The sequence below is a fragment of the Acipenser ruthenus genome, chromosome 53 (genome assembly GCF_902713425.1).
Source record: "Acipenser ruthenus chromosome 53, fAciRut3.2 maternal haplotype, whole genome shotgun sequence".
Taxonomy (NCBI): Eukaryota; Metazoa; Chordata; class Actinopteri; order Acipenseriformes; family Acipenseridae; genus Acipenser; species Acipenser ruthenus.
In genome coordinates, this window is record NC_081241.1 from 6,445,493 (window position 1) to 6,466,253 (window position 20,761).

General features: G+C 39.6%; 1 protein-coding gene across 1 annotated transcript in view; it reads right to left on the bottom strand.

The window, feature by feature from the left end:
* Window positions 1-892: 892 nt before the first annotated feature.
* LOC117965738 (E3 ubiquitin/ISG15 ligase TRIM25-like) overlaps window positions 893-20,761 on the bottom strand; it is a 323,400-nt gene continuing 303,531 nt past the window's right edge. The window contains exons 13-14 of the mRNA XM_059016625.1: window positions 3,727-3,792; window positions 893-2,092 (exon numbers count right to left, since the gene is read on the bottom strand). Of these exons, the coding sequence (XP_058872608.1) occupies window positions 1,566-2,092; window positions 3,727-3,792 (593 nt within the window). The 3' untranslated portion in view covers window positions 893-1,565. The remainder of the gene's footprint in view (window positions 2,093-3,726; window positions 3,793-20,761) is intronic.

The window sequence follows — 20,761 nt, forward strand, 5'->3', positions numbered from 1 at the left end:
GTGCTGTGCCGTGTGAGAAGCTGAGAAACCAGATTGCAACTCAAGCTGTGGACTTGGAGGATTGGAGCTGTGTGAGATCACTAGGAGCAGTAGTTGAGGATCAGTGGGTTTCCTACCTGATAGCAGTGTGTTCATGAGCAGTGAGATATACACCCCTTCCCTTTAGACCTCTCTCCCTCTCTCTTTCTCAAGCACTTAGCCTGGGTAGACTGGCTGCACGGGGCTTTCATGTGTTTTAAATGGGATGTTTTAGTCTTTTAGGGGCTGTTAGCTTGACTAACCACCTGGAAGTGTCTGCTAGCTTGATCCCAGAGTCGAGAAGCGACTGAAATCATTTGACCACGAGCTCGCGCTCTGAAGACAACAGAGCCTCATGGGCTCGTGCCAGCTGGGCACGCTGAAGATGTGAAAAACCTGCTTTTATTCTATCCACAATATTGTACTGTCTCCTTTCATTCAGTTTGTAACTTTGTTATCTTTTTGGTGTTTGTCTATCCAGAGCGGACATTTCAGTTCTTCTATACTTCACACCCTCAGCTTCTGGGAGGATTCAGGACTGTACCTGCAGTGTTCTTTGAGCAGCTTCACAATAGTATTACCCTGCTATCATTGGCTCCTTCAACTGGCAGGAAAACCTTTGAAAGATACAATAGGCTGAATTACTGTTTTTTTCTTCTTACACCAGACCCAGCAGTCACTGGACAAAGACCTGTATGAAACAGGCTGGTCTGCTGGTATTGTTTAGTTAAAGCAACACTGTGTGGTCATTGTTATAGTAGAATATATTTTATATGTGTTTAACATTTTCTCCGAAGCTTTTCTGTCAGGTTTCCAGAGAGCAGCTGCTGTTGACAGTCCACTTAGTTTATGTTAATTTCAGAAGTAGGTGCAGAACAAAACATTTATTGAAAATTAAGAACTTTACAAAACATTTAAATAAAAAATGTTTGCATTAAAGTACAGAAACATAAAAAATGGTTATTAAAATGGTGCTTATTTACATTTGTGTTTTGGTTTTAATTTAAAACCTGATTATATAGATCGTTGACCTTAAACAGTGCTTTGAATAACAATAAACAATAAAATTAGTAAACAATAAACTAAATTTGAGACCTATGTAGCCAATTGAAGTGCAATATAGGAAGACATTGTGGAATTATTTAGTGAGCTACAAACAACTTAAGAGATACTTATCAGTACTTGCTGTGGGAATTCTAGCACTGTGCAGAGATGCCAACTAAGTCTGCCACTTGGTTCTATTTATGTGTTTGTGATCAATAAATACTCAGGACATATTGAACATGTTATGCTGAAACAGCTGTACAGTTGTGAGTGTTTACAATTACAAAAACACTAACCTGAAAGAGGTTAAACTGTAAAAATGAGGCTGCCTTGGCCCCAAGTGTAAAAACAAATAATTCACCTCGTTTCACTCTGCTGGTGGTGCCGTTTTACCCCCTAACTTTCATCCAAAGTTTTGTCAGATTGAAAATTCCCTTCACCCGAGGAGTGGAGAGGACAGACAGGGAGTTTAATACAAAGGGTTTCTTACAACACAAAACTGTCTAGTTCAGCTGGCAGATTGTTACAGGGGAACCAGAATAAATATAAACCGCAGGATAGATCGGCTCAGTGAATGTGGTTTGGAATCTGTGCAGGAGGGTCATTGTGTCAGAGACGCCATAAAATGACAGTGTGCCGGCATTAAAGTCCAGATACACTCCTATTCTGGGGGAGCGGAGGGCAGTTATTGCAGTTTCATTGTTATTGTGCCGGGCAGAGTAACTGGAACCGGAACAGAACAAACTCCAGGACTTGTCATTGTATCCAAGGACACAGGAAAGATCCTCTCCTTTCCTGCTGATTCCTTTATATGCAACTCCTATATAAGCCCCTCCCCCACTCCACTCAATCTCCCAGTAACAGCGAGTCCCAGACAAACCCTCTCTGCAAAGCACTTGGAGATAGTAATCAAATCTCTCTGGGTGATCAGAACATCTCTGGGTCTCTCCCCATGTCGCCTTTCTGTTCCCTTCAGACAGACAGAGCTCTCTATGCGCTGTGTTGGGGTCCAGTGTGAGCTGACAGGAATCTGATTGAAGAGAAGAGGACGGGTAGAGGAGAGAGGGTTAGAAAAGTCAAATCACTGAGAAAATCTCCATAGAACCAACCAAAAGTTAGACTTATAAATACATATTACAACAGGTTCTTTTTATAATGGCTGTTTCTGGCATAAGGCTACAACTTGAAAACAGAAGAGGCATTGAAGTACAAAGGTACAGAAGGGAGTAATAGGATTGTTTGTATATTTTGGATGAGTTTGCAGCTGGTAATCAATGCACAAAGTAATGATGCTATTCATTGTAAAATATTATACACTGCCCTCCAACTAGAATTGGTTCAGATGAATACATGCAGAATGACTGGGGTGGGGTATTTGTTTCCATTTTCAACACTCAGACCCCTTGCTTAGTAAATATTTTGAATAGAATATCATCCACTAAAATCCCTCCACTGTCCTCCCTTTTCCCTGCTCCCTCCTCTATGTTCCCTCCTCCATTCTCCCTGCTGCCTCTTTCCTCCTCCATGCTCCCTTCTCCCTGCTCCCTCCTCCATGCTTCTTCTTTTATGTTAACTACTCCCTCCTCCATGCTTCCTGCTCCCTCATCCATTCTCCCTTTTCTCTGCTTTCTCCTCAATCCTCCCTCCTCTATTCTCCCTCCTCCCTCTTCCCATTTTCCTGCTCCCTCCTCACTCCTCGATGCTCCCTTGTCCATAGTCCCTCATCCATGCTCCCTCCTCTATGCTCTTCCTTCCTGCTTCCTCCTCCATACTCTCTGCTCTCTCCTCCATCCTCCCTCCTCTATGCTCCCTCCACTCTACTTCTTCCTTCATCCTCCCTCCTCCCTGCTTAATGCTATATGCTCCCTCCTACCTGCTCCCTCCTCCCTGGTTCATGATATCTCCTCCATTCTCCCTCCTCCCTCCCCCTCCTCCCTCCTATTTTTATAGACAAATATATTTAGACTGTGATGTTTAAGGTTGGTAATCAACCTTTCTGTATTTATTTCTGAATTTGGAGAAGTTCTCTCTTTTTATTTTTCTGTCTTCAAAAAACTGCTGCTGCTTTTAATTAAGCCTTATCTTATCAAACTTCTTGAATCGGAACTAATCAAATGCAACTCTGCATACAATTACATTTCACTTAATGTTCCTACTAGGTATCTGTTATATTTTACCCACTCAGACCCCTTGCTTACTAAATATCTTCAATAGAATATTGTCCACTGTTCAAATATCTGTCTAATATTTTAATGAGCAATCCATCCCACAAGTGCAGTGATACTGCAATATACATTTACTACCAGCACAAGGTGACTGGGAGGGATAGCTGTTCATTTTACCCCACAACTGGTTTCACATGCATTGTACATGTATTAAAAGATGGGATGATTATCTATTCAGGGATACCAAGATATTTAGGGAGAGAAAGGTCTGAGTGGAAAAACAGGCAACAAATGCCCCTCCCCCAGTCATTCTGCATGTATTCATCTGAACCAATTTGTTGTCTGTTGGAGAGGAGTGTAGATTAATGGTTTACAATTACTAATAAATAATAATAATTGCTGCCCTCAAGCTCCACCCCTCCCTGTTCTGTAGTGTTAGCTCTTCTCACAATGGAGTGACACGTCTTTCAATCAAATGTTTCAGTGAAAAGAGACTTACATTTTAAAAATTCAGCTCTGTTCCTTGGCTCTGGAGCCTGCAGACTATAAACTGCAACTTCATTCACTTGGTCGAAAAAAAGAGAGAGAAATAGAATGTGTTGTTTAATGTGTGAATCCCTCTGTCTCTGTTTAAATGCTATTGTGTTGTTTTCTCATATAATGCACTAGAAGCTTAAGGAGGCTGTGTGGTCCAGTGGTTAAAGAAAAGGGCTTGTAAACAGAAGGTCTCCGGTTCAAATCCCCCCCAGCCACTGACTCACTGTGTGACCCTGAGCAAGTCACTGAACCTCCTTGTGCTCTGTGTTTTGAGTGAGATGTAGTTGTAAGTGACTCTGCAGCTGATGCATAGTTCACACACCCTAGTCTCTGTAAGTCACCTTGGATAAAGGCGTCTGCTAAATAAACAAATAATAAGAAACTCCCTTACTGCACTCATCACTCGGGATGTCACTCTAAATGAGGTGGGGCGTTTCAACCTGGGGAAATCATTTGAAATAAAACATCTGCAATATTCATATAGCCAACAATCTGCAAAAGGGCTTTATTAATGCCTTGCAAGTCCTGTCCCTCCTCAAGCCATTGTCTCTTTGAGAAATCTCTACCAAAGAAATCTATTTCACACCAACCTGTTGTGGTTATTTTGACTAATTCCCCCTTGCAGAAGTTCTCAATATGGTCTTTAAGTACAGATACAGCTTTCCTCACAGCCCCAAAAGAGATGTCTGTATTGACAGTAACGCTGGGTAAGTCTCCAGCTTCAGGAGGGGCACAGAGTACTGGAAATTCTACAACAGGAAAGTGGAGAAAAGGAGTTTTCAGTGAAACAGAATGGGGTCCAAAACATTCCTGGGGAAAAGCAAGGATTCATTCAATTGGAGAGGTCTGTCTGAAACCGTCCCAGTTATGGACTTGAGATTTTCTAACAGGCAGTGATGTTACCTGTAGAAAATGGATGTGATCCTCTGTCTCTGAAAGCTGTTTCAGTTCAGCGTTTCTCCTCCTTAGCTCAGCAATCTCCTGCTCCAGTTTCTTCATGCGTCCTTCAGCCTGATTCACTGCAGCCTTCTCGTTAGCTCCAATCAGCTCAGTAACCTCAGTGTGGATCTTCTCAATGGATCGGATCAGCTCAGTAAAGATCGTCTCACTTTCCTTTATTTCCCTCTGTGCAGATCTCTGAGTGAAATAACACAGGAGACATCCTTACAACTCATATAAGAAACACACAGCGATATTCTGTAGACTTCAGCAGATTTGCGCAAGTCCATTGATCAGTTTAGAAATCTGTTCTAATGGATGTGTAAATGGATAACAAGTGACAGGATTCAATCTTTTGATATTTTAAAATACAGTTTGTTCCATTTATTTTTCTTAATAATAATAATAATAATAATAATAATAATAATAATAATAATAATAATAACCCCCTCTTGTTAATACCCACTTTCAGTGACTCCACAGCCTGTTTCAGCTCATCCACGTCTTTCAGTCTCTCCTGGATTCTCTGTTGTATTTCTGCCTGTGTCTCTCCCAGCTGCTTCTATGTAGAAACACAGTAACACAGTGACATTTCTGATGGAGCATTGAGTGATATCCTGTCACACCCAACACAGGATATTTCGGAGCACGCTGTGTTATTCACACCGCTCCCATTAATATGGAATTAGATTAACAATACAGACATTATGCAAACAGATACCCAACGTGTCAATATCTAAAGGTATGCTATCTAAACTGTCAGAATAATTCTTAATTAAATGGAATGTAGCAAATTACATTATCTTTTTTTCACTGTTTCTTTACCTCCTTATCATGTTTTCAGTGATTCAGAGTGGTCATTGCAATACTTATTCTAATGAGTGTGTGTTATGGGGCCTTAACCTGAGGTCTGAAGCTGGTCTTCGGTCTTGTTGCCAGTCATAGGCATCTGCAGACAGGCTAGATCAGACAACATGCCTGCATAGTGGTAAAAGCCAGCACCATCTAGTGCACAGCTGCCAGCAATACAACAGTACACTTGACTTACAGCACCTGTCCACTAGATGGCACTGGCTCTTACTACTTGTGGTAAGGTTAGCATCAAGACCCAGGTGTTATCGGCCGGGAGAGGGACTCAGACATAGAATTGCCTGTGTGGCATCAATTACCTAACTGGGAAATATTATTATTATTATTATTATTATTATTATTATTATTTATTTCTTAGCCGACGCCCTTATCCAGGGCGACTTACAATTGTTACATGATATCACATTATACAGATATCACATTATTTCTACATACAATTACCCATTTATACAGTTGGGTTTTTACTGGAGCAATCTAGGTAAAGTACCTTGCTCAAGGGTACAGCAGCAGTGTCCTCCACCGGGGATTGAAACCACGACCTCCTGTCAAGAGTCCAGAGCCCTAACCGCTACTCCACACTGCTGCCCCACACCTGTGATTGCTGGCAGGGACAGGTTTAACCCCTTCCCTGCTAACCTTACATTCCTCCCACACACTTTACAAGGACAGGGCTGCTGCTCTGTCACACTGCTAACTGAGAATTGTTGCTGATCCAGTGTGTGTAACATTACATAAGCTTATGACAGGCACCTAGACAGCTGAAGCTGCTTTCTCTAATGTAGATTGCATTTCATATGTATTTTGGGCACATGCTTTTGCTTATTTGTTTAAATCAGGTACCAGGCTTTGTTTGTTACACAATTTAACTATGGTATGATATGTAAGATATAATATATGACAATAAAACATATTCAAACATGATACATAATTTACAAGTTACACAATACATAGAAAAATAATAATATCAAAATATTGAAAATGAAAAGCAATTGAACCAAATAAAAAGAAAATCCAAATAAACCAGAAACTACAAATATAAACCTAATCCATAATAATTTAGGCTGAGAAAGTAAAATAGGTCTCAATACAATATTCAATTCAATGCATTAATTGGTCTCAAAATGATCTAACATTTTATGAATAGACACACTAAATATCCTGGGAATTCTTATCTTCTAGGATAGCTACAAGGAAATGGTTCAAACCCTTACCTGTTTCACACTCCTTTCTGTCTCAGCTGAGACTGTATCATGGCTCTTGTGATCCTTGTCTGCACACAGCCAGCAAATACACATCTGATCAGTTCTACAGAAGACCTCAAAAACCTTCTGGTGTTCAGCACAAAGCTTCCGCTCCAGATTTTCAATAGTGTTGACCAGTTTGTGCCTCTTGAAAGCAGCCCCCTCAAAGTGTGACTTTACGTGTGTTTCACAGTAAGAGGCCAGGCACGTCAAACAGGATTTCACTGCTTTAAACTTTCTCCCAGTGCAGAAATCACACGGCACATCTCCAGGTCCAGCATAACTTTGAGCAGGAGGAGGATTGAGCCTTCTCTTCTTGAGTTCTCCAGCAATTTCAGCCAGGATGGTGTTTCTGCGCAGAACAGGCCTTCGGATAAAGGTCTTTCTGCACTGGGGGCAGCGGTAGAAACGTCTATGTTCAGTCCGATCCCAGCAGTTCTTAATACACCCCATACAGTAACTGTGTCCACATGGAATAGCGACTGGGTCCTTCAAAATCTCCAGACACACTGCACACAACAACTGCTGCTCTGCTACAAGAATATTTGCTTCTGCCATTCTTGCTGCAGTGAGGCGGAGACACTGACAATTTCACTACAAATGAAACTGCACTGTGCTGATTTCCTGGAATTCTGTAAAACTCCAAGAGGCAGGGTTTTGGACTGAGGCCAGGTTTAGACAAGCAGGAGGAGCAGAAACTGCTGAATGAGTGTGAGAGGGGCGGAGAGGAGAGAGTTGGGAGTGGGACTGTCACAGTGGGCCTTCCACAACTAACCCCGCCCCCCCCCCCCCTGCATCATGACACCCCTCATTTAACAATGAAAGATTGATTCAGGACAGCATATTATATGATATTGTAAATCCCAACAAATATTTACAATGTTAAGATTAGGAATTAAACAGCAATTTTCGCTGGTTTTTTTTTTTTTTTTTTACTGTTTAATATCAGGGCTGATGAGTCTAACTTTGTGTTTCTGTCTAAAATCTATAATATGTAAACTTAGAAAGTTCTGTTACACTATCCGGAGTTTTTTTTTTTACAACGGTTTGAACAGCATCTCTTTACTTGTCGGTACTGTATAACTTCTGTCAATAACTTCTGTCATAGTTTCTGTATAACTTCTGTCATAGGACAGCAGTGTGGAGTAGTGGTTAGGGCTCTGGACTCTTGGCCGGAGGGTTGTGGGTTCAATCCCCAGTGGGGAACACTGCGGTTGTACCCTTGAGCAAGGTACTTTACCTAGATTACTCCAGTAAAAACCCAACTGTATAAATGGGTAATTGTATGTAAAAATAATGTGATATCTCTATAATGTGAAATAATGTGATATCTTGTAACAATTATAAGTCTCCCTGGATAAGGGCGTCTGCTAAGAAATAAATAATAATAATAACAAATATATCGCGTTGGATTTTTAAAGGCAGCAATAACCAGGGGTGTAGCTAGGAATGCATTTTTACCGAGGCAAAAATCTAATTTGTCTAAAAAAAAACTCCATATCCTATATATATATATATATATATATATATATATATACAGTGCCTATAGAAAGTCTACACCCCCCTGAAATTTTTTCACATTTTGTTGTGTCAGTGCCTCAGAGTTTCATGCATTCAAATAAGGATCTTTTCCACTTATGAAGACTCCACACTGTTAAGGGGGAAAAAGTTTTTATTGAGAAAAAAAATTATATTTTAAAAATACAAAACTGAAAGATCATAACTGGATAAGTCTCCACCCACCCCCCCCCCCCCCCTTCGAGTTAATACTTGGTGAAATCACCTTTGGCAGCAATTACAGCTGTGAGTCTGTTGGGAAAGGTCTCTACCAACTTTGCACACCTAGATTTGGCAATATTTGATTATTCTTCTTTACAAAACTGTTCAAACTCTGTCAAGTTCCTTGGGGAGTGTTGATGGACAGCAATCTTCAAGTCAAGCCACAAATTTTCGATTGGATTTAGGTCGGGGCACTGACTGGGCCACTCGATGACATTTACCTTTTTGTTCCTTAGCCACTCCAGTGTAGCTTTGGCTGTGTGCTTTGGGTCGTTGTCATGCTGAAAGGTGAACTTCCGTCCCAGTTTCAACTTTCTTGCAGAGGGCAGCAGGTTTTCCTCAAGGACTTCTCTGTACTTTGCTCCATTCATTTTCACTTCTATCCTGACAAGTGCCCCAGTCCCTGCCGATGAGAAACATCCTAATAACATGATGCTGCCACCACCATGCTTCACAGTAGGGATGGTGTTCTTTGGGTGATGCTCTGTGTTGGGTTTGCACCAAACATAACTCTTTGCGTTTTGGCCAAGAAATTCCATTTTAGTTTTGTCAGACCACAACACTTTTTGCCACATGGCTACAGAATCTTCTGAGTGTTTTTTTGCATACTTCAAACGGGATTTAAGGTGAGCTTTCTTGAGTAATGGCTTCCTTCTTGCTACATGCACACTTTGACCAGTCTTGGCCATAAAAGCCTGTAGCTCTTGCAAAGTTGCCATTGGCCTCTTGGTAGCCTCTCTGATCAGTCTCCTTCTTGCTCGGTCATCCAGTTTGGAGGGACGGCCTGATCTAGGCAGGGTCTTGGTTGTGCCATACACCTTCCACTTCTTAATAATCGTCTGTGCTCCAAGGGATATTCAAGGCTTTTGATATTTTTTTTATACCCATCCCCTGATCTGTGCCTTTCAACAACTTTGTCCCGGAGTTCTTTTGAAAGTGCCTTGGTGCTCATGGTTGAGTCTTTGCTTTGAAATGCACTACCTAACAGAGGGAACCTACAGGAACTGCTGAATTTATCCTGAAATCATGTGAATCACTACAATTTAACACAGGTGGAGGCCACTTAACTTGGTGTGTGATTTTGAAGGCGATTGGTTACACCTGAGCTAATTTAGGATTGCTATTACAAGGGGGGTGGACACTTATCCAACCAAACTATTTCAGTTTTTATTTTTAATTAATGTTAATTAATTAACTACAGACTTCTAGAATATTTTTGTTCACTTGGAAGTTGTGGGGCAGGATGTGTAGATAAATGAAAAAAAAAACTATTTGAATGCATTTTAATTCCAGGCTATAAGGCAAAAAAGGTGAGCATTTTGAAAGGCTTTCTATAGGCACTGTATATATCTGTTATGAAGATGAAAGTTATCATCTTATAAAGTCTAATGACTATTAATGCAAACTGCAAAGTAATATATGTCGTTAACTGTTTAGCCAGCGATCCACCTTGGATGATGTTTGAAATATCATGACCCATATTTTTTAAAACAAATTGGCTCCCAGCAAAACCACACCAACCTAAAATGGCCCTATTCACACTGTAGAAATATGTGATATTAAAAGGGCAGGAAGAATAGAAGTTATAAATATGAATCAGTAGATGGGTTTATACCTTCACTGAGAGACATGCGTTTGATTCACTGCTACTGAAGTTAATGCTGAGACCAATGACACTGAAGTTAATGCTGAGACCGGTGATACTGATGCTACAAATGTCAGGACTTTCCAGTCCCTGACCACATTCCATGACTCACCTCTTCAGAAAGTACCTGTAGAACTCCTCTGTTTTTCCCCTTGTACACTTATCACCCTTCCTTAAATGCACTTTACTTGTTCTTATCTTGTTCTCAGCTTTGACACAAGAGCCATCTTACATATCATACCATAGTTAAATTGTGTAACAAACAAAGCCTGGTACCTGATTTAAACAAATAAGCAAAATATCTTGGTATCCTTGAATAGATAATCATCCCATCTTTTAATACATGTACAATACATGTAAAATCAGATTTGTGGTAAAATGAACAGCTATCCCTGATTATTATTATTATTATTATTATTATTATTATTATTATTATTATTATTATTATTATTATTATTATTTATTTCTTAGCAGACACCCTTACCCAGGATGACTTACAATTGTTACAAAGTATCACAGTACAAAGTACTGCATTATAAAATATCACATCACAAGTTATCGCTTTATAAAATATCACATTACAGAATATCATAATACAGGTAAGAGCAGTTCTGAAAGTACAATAAGATCAAATTCAAGTAACAGCAATATAGAGAATACAGTAAATTAATTGTAAGAACGAGTTTGACTAAGAGTAGTTAAAACTTCGAGTAAATATTTACTTATATTAGTAAAGTCCAGTAAGAACACCTAATATAAATGGATGAGAATTATTTAAAATAAGAGCAATTATAAAGGTCACCCTACGCTATTAGTAAATGTATATTGCAGTATCACTGCACTTGTGTGATGGATTTCTCATTAAAATATTAGACATATATTTGAAGAGTGGACAATATTCTATTCAAGATATTTAGTAAGCAAGGGGTCTGAGTGGGGGAAAAAAGACAGCAAATGCCCCAAACTCAGTGAATCTGCAATTATTCACCAGTCCCAATACTTGTTGGAGGGGAGAGTATAATATTTTACAATGATTAGCATCATTACTTTGTGCATTGATTGCCAGCTGTAAAATGAATTCACACAAACTCACCCAAAATAATACAAATAATCCCTTCTGTACCTTTGTACCTCAATGCCTCTTCTGTTTTCAAGTTGTAGCCTCATGTCAGAAACAGCCATTATAAAAAGAACCTGCTGTTATATGTATTTATCAGTCTTTTTGTTGGTTCCGTACCATTCAAACCTAGTGGAGATTTTCTCAGTGATTTGACTTTTCTAACTGTCTCTCCTCTACCCGTCCTCTTCTCTTCAATCAGATTCCTGTCAGCTCACACTGGACCCCAACACAGCATATAGAAAGCTCTGTCTGTCTGAAGGTAACAGAAAGTTGACACTGAGGAGAGGGATTCAGCAATGGCCTGATGATCACCCAGAGAGATTTGACGTGTATGCCAAGTGCTTTGCAGAGAGGGTTTGTCTGGGACTCGCTGTTACTGGGAGATTGAGTGCAGTGGGGGAGGGTCTTACATAGGAGTCACATATAAAAGAATCAGCAGGAAAGGAGGGGGTCATTCCTGTATACTTGGATTCAATAACAAGTCCTGGAGTTTGTTCTGCTCTGATTCCAATTACACTGCCCAGCACAATAACAATGAAACAGCAATAACTGCCCCCCACTCCCCTAGAATAAGAGTGTATCTGGACTTTAATGCCGGCACACTGTCATTTTATGGCGTCTCTGACACAATGACCCTCCTGCACAGATTCCAAACCACATTCACTGAGCCGCTCTATCCTGGGTTTAGGCTTTGGGGTTCTGATTCCACTGTAACAATCTGCCAGCTGAACTAGACAGTTTTGTGTTGTAAGAAAACCATTGTATTGAACTTTGTTTTTAGCAACAAATGGGTTTCACATGAATCATGTTGATTGTCCCAATATGTGAGGCAAAGTATTACTGTTGATTAGAAAGAAGTACATATCAGCCTAATAACAAGGAATAATACATTCCCTTGGCAGCCAGCAGTTTCGCAAATCCAGCTTATTAATATTCCAATGTGCACGGGCAAGCGCCTTGTCATTTTTCATGGCTGTGACCCTGTATATATACAGCTGTAGTCAAAAGTTTACATACTTTAGTTTACAAAACTATTGCTTCAAAAGATTTTTCCTATAATTATTTGTTTTTGAGACATTTCAAGAAATTATAAATTTCCATTGGGATATGTAAACTTTTGATGACAACTGTGTATATATACAATAGTTTTAAAGTGTTAACGATATTTCTGAGCAAAATACTAAGTTGTATGATACATGGCCTTTAGTGTTTACATCACTGTTCCTAAAAATTGTAACAATAACACACATCAATATCTGTGGATATGACATGCACTGCATTATGGGTAGCATATTACTCTGGGCTACAAACGGAGCTCTTTCTAAAAGGCACAGTCTGGTAACAAGGCGTTATTGAAATGAGAATGTGTTCTCAAGGGTTTCACTTGAGTAAAGAAAATGAACGACTGATTGATTCGTATTTCAGCTGAATGTTTAGTAATTACCAGGGATCCTAGTTTAAGAAAAACCCGAAATTCTCAGACAAAAAAAATCCATGTTATTCCTCAATTAAAATAAAAGGCTAAAATTGAGTTGTCGTCCACAAACAGTTCTACTGAATAATAGTTAACACAGGAAGTGTTTATCGGTAGACTTTATTATTACTAATGTGATTAAATAGTCATATGTTTTGGCCATAACTATTTAATTTATTTTTAAATTAAATTATTATGTTTTATATATACAGTAATCCATCGCATATCCACCTGCCGTGGGACCAGAGTAAGGGTGGATATGTAAAAAGGCAGATAAATGAATCCTGTTTTAAATACCATTATACTCAGCTGTAACAATTATTAATGTAGCGACCCGGACAACTGGGGGCTCAGAAGACCCGCTGCTGTTACGTAATTGTTACGTGTTGTACGCTTTGTGTGTATTGTTACGCTGGTATGCATGCGAATGTGTATGCGCAGCCGGGAGTGAATGGGGTTAGTTAGATTGCACGGCTCCGTGTGTGAATGGTGGAGGAGAAGCCGTTAAAGTGTGTGACAGATTTTTGAGTGAGAAACAGTACCTGCCTACAGTATGAGTCTGGAAGCCAGCTACAGTTGTTTGTGGTTAATAAATAAAAGACACTCACCTTGTCAGCGACTTTATTGCTAGTGCTGCAAAGAAAAGGTACGGCGGTACATTATATTCACACAATTATTGTTTTGAGATTCAGCTTTTATAAGGGAACTCCCCTAAATCCCTTGTTAAGAAAGATGCAGGGTATTAATGCTTGTGACGGAGTAGCCGTCTGCAGTGTGGGTGCGTGCATTCACTGCTGAGTGACAGGCAGGAGAGCAAGACGGAGGTTGAATTTGATACGCCCCCTGCAGGAGAACAGGATTTATTTACATATCAAGTCAACACACTGAACTGCTCACGTGACACTTCCAGCAAAGGTTGTGCACGGAGCACATACATATAAAAACTCTGGTGGATCTACAATCTCTGAACTAATCTTCTCTGTTCAATAATAAATAACGTTGCTGAAGCGATTGATCATGGTGGATAAATGAGTAGGGCGAATATGTGACGGGCGGATACGTGATGGATTACTGTATTTTAAAAAATGGCTCTTCTTCTTCTTCTTCTTCTTCTTCTTCTTCTTCTTCTTCTTCTTCTTCTTCTTCTTCTTCTTCTTCTTCTTCTTCTTCCATAAAATATGGCAAACATGTTTGTTCTGTTTTTTCCCCCCAGATTTTAGTAATGTGATTTAATAAAAAAAAATGAATTTAACTAACTGTGACGTTTTCTTATTTATTAATACTAAAAATAGGAGGAGTGGCAAACACTGTTGCAGCAGCAAAAGTCATTCAAAATGATCTAGACAGCATTCAGAACTGGGCAGATACATGGCAAATGACATTTAATAGAGAAAAGTGTAAGGTACTGCACACAGGCAATAAAAATGTGCATTATAAATATCATATGGGAGATAGTGAAATTGAAGAAGGAATCTATGAAAAAGACCTAGGAGTTTATGTTGACTCAGAAATGTCTTCATCTAGACAATGTGGGGAAGCTATAAAAAAGGCCAACAAGATGCTCGGATATATAGTGAAAAGTGTTGAATTTAAATCAAGACCTCATATAGAATATTGTGTTCTGTTCTGGTCACCTTATTACAAAAAGGATATTGCTGCTCTAGAAAGAGTACAAAGAAGAGCAACCAGAATTATCCCGGGTTTAAAAGGCATGTCATATACAGACAGTCTAAAATAATCCAATCTATTTATTCTTGAACAAAGAAGACTACGTGGTGATCTGATTCAAGCATTCAAAATTCTAAAAAGGTAGTGACAATGTTGACCCAGGGGACTTTTTCGATCTGAAAAAAAGAAACAAGGACCAGGGGTCAAAAATGGAGATTAGATAAAGGGGCATTCAGAACAGAAAATAGGAGGCACTATTTTACACAGAGAATTGTGAGGGTCTGGAACCAACTCCCCAGTAATGTTGTTGAAGCGGACATCCTGGGATCCTCCAAGAAGCTGCTTGATGAGATTCTGGGATCAATAAGCTACTAACAACCAAATGAGCAAGATGGGCCAAATGGCCTCCTCTCGTTTGGAAACTTTCTTATGTTCTTAAGTTTTTAAATGTAAAGGTCCATTACTACTCCCCCCCCCATGTTAACTAACGTTTCCATGTTAAATCCATGTTAACTAAAGTTTTCACGTTGCTAATGATTAGCCTGTGTAATAAATTATACATTCCTAAAAAATCTGATGTTTTATAATGTTAAACTGGTGACCCTGAAGTCAGCCTATAGGTTACTAAAAATATGAAGTAGACTAAACAACTCAAATATCAACAGAAACATATTTATTAATAATTAATTATACAAGTCTGTAATGTTGGGTCTGATGGATTCGCTTCACTCTTCTGGTCAACAACATGTATACCTACAGTTATACCTGCTTCTAAAATGCGGTCTCATATACAGTCTATGCAGGCGGCTCATGAAAAATACATATCGATTCGTCAAATTAGTTCCTCCTTTGCATGTGGTGAAAAAAGCTTGGACTGTTTTTTCTACTTTTCTTTGGGTTAAAAATACAAAATTCCACAATTTCATAATAAAGCCAGGATGACAGTGATTGGTCCTGGCAGGTTGAGTGTCTGCAAGGTGTTTAAATTGTTCTGAAGGGATACATGATCATCCTTCAGTGATTCCCACCAGCCTCTAATTCCTTCAGGGAACTTGTATGTTATTGCATTGGGGTGGTAGTCTGTTCTCCAGAATGAGCCACACATAGAGAGAGTCCTATCACTGTGGAGACTGTTGTTCCTTGTGAATGAAACATCAGGATTGTGTGCAGTCTTGGATACGGCAGTGAAGCGAGCACTTCCTACTGTCAGCCCTCTCTCAAAGTCACTGCAATAGGATCTGATGTGCTGTTCTACCATTGGAACTGAAACTGACTGGCAACAGGGAGATGCAGCTTTCATACATCCCAGAATCCATGCCAGGGATCTGGAGAACAACTGAAGCAGTCACTGCGGCTATGCCTGGTTGTCAAAAAAAAGTCAAACCTTTTGTGAAGGAGGGCTGCAGAGCAAACTCAGATTTCAACTCTGGAGTATAGTGATAGTGCTGCTTGAATCACTATACCTTTTCTACTCTCCACAATATTAATATAACAAATCTGTATCAAACTACAGCATGATTTCAATAACCCTGCCAACTAATGCAAGTGAAGAGGATCTGGTGGCTGCTGTATGTCTTTTGAGAAGTGAAAACTCAAAGCTGAACCGTCAGTCCATTCCAGATATATCTGCAGGTGTGATGAAGGACCAAAGAGCTTCACAGCTTATCATTGCAAAGCCTTTCATCACTCATGAAGAACACATGACATGTCCCTGCAGATATACTGAGAGCCCTCCATTAGAAAGGAAAGATCTCTTCTGACTCACTCCAGGATTTCTCATGCAAGCCCATCACGTGTCCTGTATATAGGACTGGGTTCTTGGAAGGAGGTGGGATTGTTTGTGTGGCCAGTGTCCCGCCCTCATTCAGAGTCTCTACTGGGAATGGGCCTGTCCCATTGGGAGGAAGCTTCAGTCTTGAAGGAGCGCTGTGACAGAGGGTGCCATTCTCAAACTCCTGTCCCACTCTCTCCTCTCCACCCCTCTCACACTGATTCAGCAGTCTCTGCTCAGCCTGCTTGTCTAAACCTGGCCTCAGTCCCAAACCCCGCCTCTTAGAGCTTTATATAACTCCTGGAGTTCAGAAAGACAGATAAGTTTTGTTTCTTGTGAAACCCATCCCTGTCTCTGTACCATTTCAACAGAAACAGCAGAAGCACATATTGTGATTCCAGCCCAGGATCACACTTCATGGTGAATCGAGGGTATTGACACAACTATTCCAATGGCTGGAGTTCCATCCTTCTTATATTCCTGTACAGAACCAGACACTCTAACACAGCAGTCAAACACATTGTTAATACTGTGATAAATCAGTAGAAATGGACAGTCTAAACATGGAAACAAGCTTGTTCTTGTTATTCCATTTGTTCTCCTTGTTGAAGAAGAAAACCCCTCCCCTCCAAAAACAATTGAGAACTGAAGTGGGGGCATTTCTGTCTATTTTACCCACTCAGATCCCTCGCTTTCTAAATATATTGGTGCGTCTGAAAAGATAATAGCACCATCTTCAAATACAAGCTAAAGATTGTCAGATTGTCAAAGTATTTTATTTTAACAATGAAAATAAATAAATATACTAATTTAAAATGAATTAATAAGATTGTATTTAAGTTGTAATATAAGAGATATTATTTTCAATTTGCACTTTAATCAAACAATGTAATGGTTTTAAATTTGATCAGCAATAACTGCATGTAAATATTTTTTATTAAAGAAATATAATTGAAAATAGGTTGATTAAAGTATTGTTTATATCATCTATATATTCTTAATGTTACATTTCTGATCTTTAATATCCTAGTATGTGTGTGCTGAATGATTCAATGTGATTTTTGCTTAGATCTTTATTTGAAATGCTTACTAACTATTCCAGCAAGAATTGCCTCTGAAAACTCTTGTCCAGGCTGATTGTGTGGAAACAAGGTGGGGAAGCATATTGGTGGTGCGCTGGGCACTGAAGTCCACAGGGTAAGCATTGTGCACTGCAGCCCGTGCAACAGACATATGCTTCCCCACAATCAGCCTCCAGGAGTCTTTTCAGAAGCAGTGTTTTGCTGGAATAGTTAGTCAGCATGGTGAATAAAATCTAATCAGAAACAGCCATAGAAAATCCTCATCAGGAAAGAAATGTAAAGAACATGATGCCGTTTAAACCTTTAACTTCAGTGTGGTCCACGTGAGTGTTCATTAATATCTATCTATCAGGAGAGTTTTCAAAATGAGCAATTGTATCTGTTCATGAAAACACAGCAGCATGGCTGATTGAAATGAAATCTGTTTGAAATGTTTGATGAAGGGGGTCAGGAGGTGGGGTCCTATTACCTGTAACACAGGAAGGAAGGAAGTGAACGGGGAGAGGAAACCAGTGTGGGGGCTGCAGGATCAATGGGCTTCACCTGAGTCAAAGAGAGTGGAAATAAAGAAGTGTGGAAAACAAAACGAGCAACAGCAAAACAAGAATGGACTTGAGAGAATGATGTTCTGCTGATGAGAGGGAAGACATTGTCTGAAATGAATAAAACAAGTAGTGCACGGATTTGAAAAGTAGGTCCCTTGATTGTAAGCTTTGTTTGAGTGTCTGTTCTGTATAAAATGGTTTTATCTCATGAAATCAGCACTGTAATAAATGAGTATGTCAGTAACGTACACACCCTGTCTGATAACACTAGAACATGTCTAGTTCTCATGATATACAGCCTCCCCTGGACTGGATGGACCACCCTTCACATTCTCTTAGGGGGTGAGCAGTTCAGACTCTGTGCCTCAAGCTTACCCTGAACTGGAGGGAAGAAAGCAGTTGGTGCTCAAAGACAAGTTTGTGGTTGAGGACTAATGGACTTTGAGATGTGGATTAATGCCCACGAAGATCGAACTCCACCAAACTCACTTCCCTTGTGAACTTCTGAGGATTCAGACCCACACAGAAGTGAAGGTCTAGTGCAGTCAAATACATACTGTAGCTATAGAAGGGTTACTGTGACAATGCCATTCTCAAACTCCAGTCCCACTCACAACTCTCTCCTCTCCGCCCCTCTCACACTGATTCAGCAGTTGTTGCTCACCCTGCTTGTCTAAACCTGGCCTCAGTCCCAAACCCCGCCTCTCAGAGCTGTACACAATTCCAGGAAATCAGCACAGTGAAGTTTCTGTTCTGAAATCGTCAGTCTCTCTGCCTCACTGCAGCAAGATGGCTTCAAACTTGTGGTCAGAGGATCAGTTTAGCTGTTCAGTATGTCTGGAGATATTGAAGGACCCAGTCGCTATTCCATGTGGACACAGTTACTGTATGGGGTGTATTAAGAACTGCTGGGATCAGACTGATCATACAAGTGTCTACAGCTGCCCCCAGTGCAGAAAGACCTTTACCCCAAGGCCTGATCTGTGCAGAAACACCATGCTGGCTGAAGTTGTGGAGAAATTAAAGAAGACAGGACTCAATCCTCCTCCTGCTCAAAGTTATGCTGGACCTGGAGATGTGCCGTGTTTCAGGGTGTAACAGGGGCGTTGTTATGGGTGTGGCTATCGCTGATTGACAGGAGAGACACAGGAGGTTTTCTATGATACAAAAACACAAAACATTCAAAACAAAACACTGCTCGAAAACAACTAGAAAATAAAAGTTGACCAAACAAGAAAGGCTGTCCCGCTCCAGGAACAGTCTCCCTGACACCTCCTCTCTAGACTTGTGTGGGATTAAAATCCTGGATTTGAATATGCCCTGCTATATCTAGCACACACATGATTATCATAAACATTATTTACAATCAAACAAAAACACACTGTTTGCACATGCTGGACCTCAGCCCTGCCTCACAGGGTAAGAAGGATTTGTTCAGCTGTTTTGTGGTGCATTGGAATTTGTAGTGTAAAATTAGCATGATTTATATTCCTAGTGTTTTTTATATGTATCTTGCGACTTAATAAAATCATAGATCATTTTCATTGTTTAAGATATTATAGTTTAATTAAACTTTTTAAAAATGACATTCCCAGAAAAGTCAAGCACATAATTTAAAAAAAGCAGAAAAGACCAAGATTAATATGATATACAATATACAAGATTAATATGATATTCAATATACAAGATTAATATGATATACAATATACAAGATTAATATAGAGTATGGAGTAGTGGAGTAGTGATATGGAGTAGTGTTTAGGGCTCTGGACTCCTGACCGGAGGGTCGTGGATTCAGTCCCAGGTGGGGGACACTGCTGCTGTACCCTTGAGCAAGGTACTTTACCTAGATTGCTCTAGTAAAAACCCAACTGTATAAATGGGGAATTGTATGTAAAAAATAAAGTGATATCTTGTAACAATTGTAATTCACCCTGCATAAGGGCATCTGCTAAGATATAAAATAATAATATTAATAATATAAAAGATTAATATGATATACAATATACAATATTTACATGATATACAATATAAATCGGGCAGAAAAAAATAGCTTAATTTGGTGCGTTAAAACACATTTTTACATGATTAAAACAGATATGTTTAAGTTAGTTTAAAACGAAATGTAATAACCTATTTAGGATTTTGTTCATTAAAATCTACAATTTCTTTCGCTCACTCTACTAGTCCCCTCTTTCCTTTGCTCTCTTCCACAGTGAAGTCCTTCTGTTCACAGGCTCATTCTTCTGGGGATTTTGTGTATTTAGGCATTTTTTACACTGATTTCATTGTTTTGTATCAGGGCTGTTTTATCTGTGTTTATCGATTAAAAACGGAAATCAGAAGCCCTAAATATCCATTAAAGAGAAAGCTGCTTCAGTTTCCTAGGTGCTTCACAAAACAAACATGTAACACATGCTAGATCAGCCATCATTCACTGTTACTAGTATGAAACAGTACCATCTAGTGGACAGCTACTGTGGATCAAGTGTCCTTTTGTGTTGCTGGCAGCTGTGCACTAGATGGTGTTGTATCTTACTACTATACACACATGTTGTCTGAAACTGCTGCCTTTGTCCAAGTTTAAACCACCTCCAAGGAAGTTTTCAATTTAATTCAGCTATCTGGAGCAGGACAGGAGATTGCTGAGCTAAGGAGGAGAAACGCTGAGCTGAAACAGCTTTCAGAGACAGAGGATCACATCCATTTTCTACAGGTAACATCACTGCTTGTTAGAAAATCTCAAGTCCATAACTGGGACGGTTTCAGACAGACCTCTCCAATTGAATGAATCCTTGCTTTTCCCCAGGAATGTTTTGGACCCCATTCTGTTTCACTGAAAACTCATTTTCTCCATTTTCCT